The following is a 9,992-nucleotide window of genomic DNA, read 5'->3' as shown; positions in this document are numbered from 1 at the left end:
CATTGTCTCTGATTGGTCCAGAAAATGGGTGTTGCCTCAGAAACCTGTCTGGTAAGCAAGATCGTATCCAGGGGGGGGGGTTACCCAGTTTAACCCCCCCCCCCGAAATTTTTGTTTGACTCGTAAAAACGTAACAAAAATGGACATAAACGAATTTTGTATACGTTTTTTGAGTTTTTATATACCCCCCCCTGAAAAAAAAATTAGTACCCCCTCCCCCCGAACAAAATCCTGGATGCGCTTCTGCTGGTAAGTCATGTCCCTTCTGTAGTACTAGATACATGTCCGTGGTAAGTCATGTACCGTTGAAACTGCACACATATTCATGCCCCTTGGCTTGTAGGCGTGAAACCTTTATATAGATCACTATTTAAATGCCCCCTTCCGTGGAAATTATTTCCCAGAAAAAAAAAGCGCGGAAAAACACCCCTGGATAATTCCCCGGAACATCTCCACATAAAAATTTGGCAAAGAGAATGTAAGACAATAAAAAAGAATTTCTTATAGTAATTCTCTCAAAAACCCCAGCGTAACATTTCCCCTAGAATATTCACTCATTAAAAATTTCCCTCCCAAAGGAAGATTCTCTCCTTAGAAATCCACTTTAAGCACCCTCCCCCCCAAAAAAAATCGCTGTATACTTCCCAATAACAAACACTATATGTAAACAATGGGCAATTTTCACAACTTGCAGCCCTTCTCCTGGGGACTGTGGTGGGTCATTTTACACCTAAAGACATAGCTTTTAGATTTTTCGTCTATTCTGAACAAAATGCCCATCTCAAAATTTGGATCCGGTGACTTTGGGAAAAAATGAGCGGGGAAGGGGTCCTAGTTGCCCTCCAATTTTTTTGGTCACTTAAAAAGGGCACTAGAACTTTGATTTCCGTTCGAATGAACCCTCTCGCGATATTTTAGGACTAGTAGGTCAATATGATCACCCCTGAGAAGAAGAAAAAAAACAAATAAAAACGCATCCGTGATCTATCTTCAGGCAGAAAAAAAAACAAAATTCCACATTTTTTTCATATAGGAGCTTTAAATCTCTACAATTATATATTTATATCTGATACGCTGAATCTGATGATGTGATTTTTATTAAGATTCTATGACTCTAGGGGGTGTTTTTGCCTTTTTCGAAAATAAAGCAAGTATTCTCAGGCTTGTAACTTTTGCTGGGTAACACTAAACTTGATGATATTTATATATTTGAAATCAGCATGAAAATCCGATCCGATTTGTATGTGCTCCCTTTTAATTAGATTCCTTGGATCTTATTGAATGCCACAGCGAATCTATTATCTATTATGCAAGGGATCTGAAACGCCACAGCCATTTCGCTTCTACCAGATTTCTACTTCTCTTGATGAATAACAAAGAAGACCAGCGTCCAGCCAGCGACTTGCGAAGTTTTAAACTCATGAATAGGCCTAAATATTTTGTAAATTCAAGCTGGAATTTGAGAAAGACTGATGAAAACATTATTGTTTGCGGTCAACATTGATCGCGCCGGCGGCGCGTCGCTGACATCTCACCAACGGTGTAGCGAAAAAATCATCGGTGGCGCGCCGCAAGGCGCGCCGCCGCTCCTATTTTTGGCACCGCCGCCACCGGTCTTCCCTTATCGGCGTGGCGCCTGAGTCTAGTTACAAGGGCGCCAATGAGCAAAATATTGGGTGGCACAATGTGACAAAGATGCCAGTAATTGACCAAATTGACAAATTTATTCTAAAAAAGTAAGAAAAGAAAAAAACAGGGAAAGAGGGTCCCATAAAAAGTCTTGGGAGGGGCTCCCTGGATCCACTAGAGGATCTTAGCTTATTATAATGGCATGTCTTCCATGGTGTGCAAATTTATAGACTTGTTCCAGCCATATTTTGCATTGTGTGTTTTCATCAAACAGCCACAGAACTCTTGACACAAGATGAAAAATCTTCTATAAGTTGCTTATTCTTTCTCCACCATCTTTGTAAAATTAATATTCCACTATCAAAGATTTAAGTTTTATTAGAACATTTTTTTCTTTTCAGGGGTGTTAGTGCTATGGATATAGATTTTCATCATGATACGAAAGTAACGGAGTACCCGTATCATGACAGGAGTGAAACAATGCTGTGTGCTATCACCACTGCTATTTATTCTTATCATTGATTATATTCTCCGGACCTGTGATTGACATGGGATCCAGTTGGATAATAAAAGACTCGGAGATGTTGATTTCGCTGACGATATCAGCCTCCTAGAGTCCTGCAAACAAAAGCTTCAGCATTACCTTAACCAAGTCAGGGACGCTGCCAAACCTTTTGGAATTAAGATAAATACCAACAAAAAAAAGGATGGCGAACACTGGATCTCCACTCGACTTACGATGCAATGACCAGACGATAGAGCAAGTCGTAGAGTTCAAGCACTTAGGAAGTACCATCCACAATTCAGGATCGTGTCAGCGAGAATTTTAGTTAAGAATTGGCGAGGCTAATGCATCTTTCAGGAAATTGTCTCAAATTTGGTGCAGCCAGAAGTATTCTCTCCGACTCAAGCTGAGGCTGTTAAACAACAACGTACTCTCAACGCTTTGCTGTGGTTCTGAAACTTGGCACATAGATCAAATACTTGAAAAGAAACTTCTCGCGTTAGAAAACATGTGCTTAAGGCGCATTCTAAATATCGATTGGTCCCAAAAAGTAACAAACGCTACTATGCGACAGAAGACATCTCAGCCGCTGGTAACCAAAGTGATCAAATATAAGAAGTGGAGATACCTCGGTCATGTGATCCGCATGTCCAAGACTCGACTACCGCAGGTCGTTCTTCAGTGGCAGCCACGTGGTACCAGAAGAAGAGGACGCACCAAACATATCCTACGACGCAGCTACCGGACTGACCTCGCAAACCTTAATGCCTCAATCCAACCTGAATGGGAAGATATCTGGACGGCCGCAGCAATTATAGATGGCTGGCGACTCTTCTTGGATGCCCTAAGCGCCTTTGGAGGCACAGGGCGATCTAAGGTCCTACTACCATCTTCATTCAAACGAAATAGCCATTGAGCTCTGCGAAAAATACTTGAAAAAAACATCCCGACTCTACACGACACGAATCATCGTGTTATATAGAGCCTAAATTTAGCCTTATTAGCCAAAATCTCAGTATCAAACCATCTTTGGTCCACACAGCTGCAAATATTCTTCATCAACTCCATTCAGACACAAGCACACTGTCTAATCGGTACAAATGCAAACTCAATTTTTAATGAAAAATACCTTTATATGCAGTTATTCAGCTTTGGCTGCAGTAGGCGCAGAATTTAAAAAAGAGACACGGGTTAAAAACTAGCAAAAAATCTCCTTCTGAATTCACTTTGAACCAATCCGCCAAAATGAAGTAGGAAGACCTTGTTTAAATTGAAACTTGTAGTGATCTCCTGTGTGTATGATTTGAGGCAAAAAGTCAGCCTCTGAGGTGAAGAGGGTATAGTGAACGGAATAATCCTCCGAATATTTGAACGAAGCTAGAAGCAAAACTTATCTTTAATGCTACATTTTAACACAATCTTGACGTTTCTTTTGCAACTTTTCCTCTGTAAACCCCTTTTTTCAGGTCAATTGTATAGGAAAAAACAGCAAAACATCAACAAAAAAACGTTATTTCTTATTGCAGTTATGAGCGAAATTGAAACTTAAAAGGAAAAAATGTTTTGCTTCTCAGCCATTCATCATATATAGAACGAAAATAAACTTACTTATATACTTACTGTATACTTGTAGAATTATCCAAAACTAGCGCTATACGATAAACACAAAACAGTATAGAATGCTGCTATAGTAGAAAAATAACGTGCTTTAGGATTTCGTTTTGGCAGCATAGAATAAACCATTTTAGGCTGTTCGTATTTGATTTTTTTAATTTGACACTACTATGCGAAACGAGCTCAATCCAATGAAAAGGTCTCTTAAGGGCTAGGCACACGTAGCTGATTTCGGGAACCGATTTCAGCAAGGGTGTATTCCACGTCGAGTGATTATAATTAATGATGCTAAGAGGCGGGGCTTAGTGACGTTTTTCGGTGATTAATCATCATATATTACGATTAATTTACGATAATCATTAAATACGATTAATTACATGCCCAAAGCTCTAAACCTCTAGTACATTCCTTGTTTAAAACGTAATTAATGATGATTAATCACCGAAAAACGTCACTAAGCCCCGCCTCTAAGCGTCATTAATTATAATCACTCGACGTGGAATACATCTTTGCTGAAATCGGTTCCCGAAATCAGCTACGTGGGCCTAGCCCTTTAGGTTTTAAAATAGATATTTCCAGATCCAGATTACTTTGAAGACAAATCAGAATTGACGTTTTTAGGTAGTGTTACGACCGAGTGGGGTGCTGACTGGCCGCCATCTGGTCTACATCTCGGAACGCCTCGTGTGCTGCGCTGTTCCGCCACGTTTGACACAGTTCTGCCACACTTAGCACAGTCCCCAAAACGCTTGGAACACTCCACAAAACTCTTAACACAGTTCTGTCATGTCTGGAACGCGCTGCCTGGTTTACATGACTTCCGAGAGAGTGTGACCCCTCGGGTAAGACTTGAATGTATTCAGAAATTTGCAAAACATGTAGAAATTCTCTTTACCATAAAAAGAAGTAGCCTATGTCTGGAGTTTATATTATGGTTTATTAGTTCTTGATTTCAAAAGCACTAAACTGCGTTTCCACAACATAAAATTCTATGTTACTTGCTATTGATAATACGACTGCTGAGACCAATAAGTTACCTTACAAATCAATCTGTCATTTTGTATTCTGCTAAATGACTTTTTGGCTATTAAAATAAAATGTACTTTTCTTGCATGAGTTTTTGGGAGAATTTAAATTTGACACGAAAAATTACCAATATCATTGCCGAAAAAACTATCAAGAGCCATAAAAATTAGTCTTTTTTTTGCTGGGTTTTCTGCTTCTAAAAGAACACCCAACTATATACGTCGGTTTTATCTTCAGAAAGAGCTAATTTTGCATGATTCTAAAAACAAAGGGAAATACAATATGTCATTTTATTTTACCTAATAGATTGGGGTGGAGGAGGAACGTGCGTAGCTGTGTTGGCCTCAGGCGGCTTGGTGCTGCGGTAAGTTGTTAGTAGTAGTGGTAGTAGTTTTATAGCTATGTGTTGCACAGGCCGAGAAACGATAATTTCTCGTTCGTCTTGAGTTTCAACGTTGTTCTTTATTTACACCAGAAAAACTTTGTGGTGTTGTTAATTGTCTCTCGTTTTTGGTCTCGTGTATCTAGTTTTAACAGCGTGTCATATGACCAATCAGCTTGACAGAAACATAATTCCCAAAATTGAAATTCCTTTAAAATATACTCAGAACATTTTAAAATGGAACAGTCAAATGCCAGCTGCTACCAAATATCGATTGAAACCATACATTCATACAAAAGTAGAGCATATATCGAGGCTTAACTCAAAGAGAAACCATATAACTCAATTTTCGATAGAATTTGAGACTGAGTTTTATTCTTTCCCTTTCAAACGTGTTACTATGAGTGAGAAACAGACACTTCTCAACGAAAGTAAAATAACCGCTAAACGGAGGAAATATTATAGCTCTATTGAAACCGTGAGTCTCAAAGTTTTCTAAACAAATAATAACTATTTGATCAGATATTTTCATAAAAGGTTTTTGACTGTTTTTACGATACGAAGGTATTTTCACTATCATGGTTACAACGGTAGTTGCAACTTGCAACCAAGGAAAAGGCGAGCCTCGGCACCAAAGTATAATCACCTACGGAACATTCCGTAGGTGATTATATTTTGCTCCGCACATTGTTTAAAGGAATTTTCAGTTGACACTAATTCGAAGGAGGTGACTGTTATTCAGATTTGACTTGATAGTACTTTTTATTTTGATAAGAAAGTCCAAAGATATTTGTAAATAATGTGATAAAAATTCACCAATGAAACCTTCATCGCTGACAACAACTATTAACTGGGGGTTTACAATCTCCTATTATGAAAACCAAGGAAAATGGAATCTTACTATTGGTTTATTGAAATCTTACCTTTGCATACCTGCAACGTGGTTGCTCGTAACAGCGGTTGCTTGTACTATTCCGAAAACTTACAATGCTACAGATGCCCAACGGTAACTACAAGTGTCGTATCAATTAAACAAAAAATAACAGAATTAATTTCATACTCTCAACGAAAATAGTAAAATGGGTTGTTTTCAATGAAGTGATTTGAACTATATGATTGGAAAACAGGGGGGCCGGTGGGAGACAGCCATCTTCTGTTCAGGGCAGTTTTTCTTCTTTCGCTCTTATATTTGTATTTAAAAAAATATTAAATGTGACAGAAAAAAATTGATCGATCTATTATAGAACGATGGCTATGATGTGGCTCCCTCGCGAAATACAAAATTTCTTGTATTTTTTTACTTTTCTTATTCAAACTACAAAAAAAAATATTTTTTATTATTGCCTCTTAAAAAAAACAATTGTTGGGCCCCCGGAAAAAAGCCGTTCGTGCCTGTGTCAAAGGCTCTCAGCATACCAGATTTTGTATATTTACGAAAAAGGAGAGAAAATGTCGAACCATAATCACGTTATTTTATCAAATTTAGATTAAGTGAAGACCTCTCGACTATCTGTCAAAGGAGATGAGAAATTCCTAATTTTTCTTCAGAAGGATTTTCACGGATGCGATTTTGTCAAACAGTTCGTGGTAACGAACTGTAAGGAGCTATACTGCTCAATAGTAACCGAAATTCTAAGAAATAGAGTCTTGATAACAATAGATACACCAAGAGAATCGAATTTTAATGCTTATTCAAAATATATAGATTTCATCAAGTTTAATTTTACCCATGAAAAGTTACGAGCCTGACAAAATAGCTCATTTTTGGAAAAGTGGGGAAAAATCCTAAAACATCAAGTGATCTAAATAAAAATCACAGCATTAGATTCAGCATATCAGAGAGCCCTAAGGTTTCAAGCTCCTATATAAACAAATGTGGAATTTTTGCATTATCTGCTAGAAGCAAGATCATGAATGCGTTTACTAGCATGGGCGTACGTAGCTTCTTCTCTAGGGGGGGCAGCCGATTCTGTGATGAAGAGAGGGGGCTGAAGTTATATTGGCTGTTCACAAAACCTTACATTGCCAGCAAGTTCTGTTATACCTATGAAATCTTTATTAATACGTTATCACCAAAAAACATAAATAGTGTTGGGTGATATTTGATATCGATATCGATATATCGGACCAAATATTGATATCGAATATCGAAACGTATTATCGAAACCGATATTTTTTAGGGGTCTCTAACCCCCTATGTTCCCCGCGGAAAAGTCACCACATGAAAATTCTGCAAATTTTCAGTATACATCTTCGAGATTCCTCGCAGGTTTGAATTCTTTCATCAATAATTGATTTTATTTATCCTTATCTTACATCTTACCCTGGCATCTTTTTTGCAAGAATCCACTTCCGGTTCCCAAGTCAGATACGTGTGAATTATTACCAACTGAGAATTAAAAGTTCACAACAAATGATGTTATAATGAAAAGTTTGGATTCTGAATGTTATCAAAGCTAAACTCAATTAAGCCAATCAGACTCAATTAAGCTCAATTAAGCCAATCAAACTCAATAAAGCCAATCACACAGTGAATTTTCTCAGTTTGAAAAATTCTGTCAAGGAAAAGGAGCTATCTGTCATAGATAAATTAAGATAAGGTAATCTAGCTCAATTGTAACTATATATGTATAATATATACATATATATATATATATATATATATATATATATATATATATATATATATATATATATATATATATATATATATATATATATATATACATGATATAAGGGTGGCTCGAAGCACTCAGGCCAGGGGGGGTGAGAACCCTCATTTAAACGACTTGTAGATCATATTCTACGACTCGTCATTACCTACAAATTTCATAGACAATAGTGTTTTATCATTTATACTTATCTACCGGAACAAAGAAGGACAAAAACGGAATACTACATGCGCAAATACACAACTAAGAAAAGCTTGAATCTGGATTCGCCTCTTCTTCAAAATGGACCAACGCGGAACAATCTTGTTTAAGTCTACACCATCGGTGAGGTCTTTCTCACTCGCCAACAACATGAGGGAATCTAGTCGAGAATCAAGCATGGCAGTTCTCAGCCAATTCTTCACAAACTTGAGTTTGCTGAATGTTCTTTCGGCGGCTGCAACTGCAACAGGGGCAGTTGCTGCCAATTTGCAGAGACAACTGTCTTGCTTAAGCTGACGGTTTCGGCGATGTCCTTCACCAAGGACTTCTCTGAAGCAAGCAGTGCCTTGGCAAAACTGGAACAAAACTTCAAGCTCTACTTGAAGAGCAGTAGCGTCTGGAGCTCTTTCCTGGTTTGGGAAAAACTTTGTTGCTTGCTCAATATCTACAACTGAGATACTTTTGTTCAATGGAGTCTGGATTAAGGTGCAAAATGGCAGAAAATCGGCAAGACAAGCTCTGAGATTATCTCCCATCACTGTAGTCAACTTGTCAAGCAAGATTCTGAAATGTTGTCTATAGAACTGATGCACTGAGATATCGGCTTGACTTTGAGCTCGGCTGTCATAACGAGATGGTCCAAGTCTCCGACAATTGTGTCTGATGAAATCGGTTTCTGGGTCCACTTCCATCCTTTTGGCAAATTGTGCTGCACTGTCAATTAAACTGTTCATTCCCTCACAAGATATTCTTTCAAAAGTTTCTTCTTAGCGTCTAGCATCTCAATTCCGGCGATGATATTCATCTCCTCTTCTTCAAGCGTTTCTTTTCAAATCATTGCATTGTACATGATATGTTTCATGAACATGAGGAAGGCAATAAAATCGAAGTTGAGAATCCTTTTCAGGAGGCTGCTGGCTTGTGCTTTTGTTTTCATATCGGCGTTCTTCGTCCCTTTTATGTCGTCAAGGGCTGAGACTATTGATTCAAACGAAGTAATCACTGCTTGTATGGTTTCAGCCCTTGCAGTCCACCGGGTCCGTGATAAGTTTCGGAGATTAAGGCTGTTTTCAATCGAGGAGAGTTTTTCTTTAAGGGTGGCAAAACGCTTTTTATATGATGAGAAGAACACATACATTTCTTCGAGGATACTGAAAAGCTCGGCTATCAAGAGAGATGAATTGCAACTATGCTCTATCACGGTGTTTAGTCTGTGGGCCTGGCAGGGTATATAAGGCACACGCCGACTGAGAAATTCCGATACTTTCTGCTTGGCTCCATTAAACTGACCAGACATTGCACTTGCATAGTCATACGACCGAAAAGCTAGTTTATCCAGCGGAATTTCTCTCCTCGTCAGTGTTCCTATTATACTTTCTGCCATACCCTGACCAGTTTTGTCATTTGCCTCGCTAACATCTAATAGTCACTCTCTAGGCATCCCTTCCGAGCTGATGGTGCGGATTACGACTGCAAGCTCATCAGAATGTGAAGAATTCGGTATCGTATCCACCATCACAGAAAAAAATTCTGAATCCATGACTTCGTCAAGGATCTTCTGCCTGACTTCTGCTGAAAGAAAGTCAATGAACTCGTTCTGGGTTATTTTGTGTAGATAGGTAAATTTTTATGGTCTATACCGTGAATCATTTAATCAAGCTTCAGGAGCAAGTACATATCTCGCTAGAAGTTGAACAAATTGAACAAAGTTGCCGTCTCGTTTTTTCGTTCATGTAAATGAAATGCCTTGTCTCATTATGGTTCTTGCAACGTCCAAACGAATTGTCACAATTTTTCTGTGTGTCTCTTCATCTTTTGCATGCTGCAAAAGCTTAGCTCGAGTTCTTTTATCAAGTAGGAAATCAACATGACCATTACTGCTGACGAAGTGACAATAATCCGACAAAGCTGCTTTGTTTGACCCGGAAGAGAAGTGACTAGCCAGTTTTCCTTTCTTTGTTTT

At 38.4% G+C, this 9,992-nt stretch overlaps 2 protein-coding genes across 2 annotated transcripts; one reads left to right on the top strand and one right to left on the bottom strand.

Annotated features, from left to right (window-relative positions):
• Positions 1-2,642: 2,642 nt before the first annotated feature.
• LOC148956386 (uncharacterized) lies at positions 2,643-3,050 on the top strand. The gene has a single exon (XM_089090635.1). The coding sequence runs from the start codon at positions 2,643-2,645 to the stop codon at positions 3,048-3,050; it is 408 nt and encodes a 135-aa protein (XP_088946761.1).
• A 5,808-nt stretch (positions 3,051-8,858) lies between these two features.
• Positions 8,859-9,413, bottom strand: LOC148956385 (uncharacterized). Its single transcript, XM_089090620.1, has one exon. It carries the CDS (start codon positions 9,411-9,413, stop codon positions 8,859-8,861), a length of 555 nt encoding a protein of 184 aa, XP_088946746.1.
• Positions 9,414-9,992: the final 579 nt, after the last annotated feature.

This window comes from Artemia sp. Qi Xiang Cuo, chromosome 1, assembly GCF_049724085.1.
Source record: "Artemia sp. Qi Xiang Cuo chromosome 1, ASM4972408v1, whole genome shotgun sequence".
NCBI lineage: Eukaryota > Metazoa > Arthropoda > Branchiopoda > Anostraca > Artemiidae > Artemia > Artemia sp. Qi Xiang Cuo.
The sequence above is the reverse complement of the archived record's forward strand: the minus strand, read 5'-3'. Positions and strand labels throughout refer to the sequence as shown.

What these genes read in the sequence shown, in the direction of transcription:
- LOC148956386 (XM_089090635.1), top strand. Translation starts at nt 2,643, where the DNA reads ATGTGCTTAAGGCGCATTCTAAATATCGATTGGTCCCAAAAAGTAACA.
- LOC148956385 (XM_089090620.1), bottom strand. Translation starts at nt 9,413, where the DNA reads ATGGCAGAAAGTATAATAGGAACACTGACGAGGAGAGAAATTCCGCTG.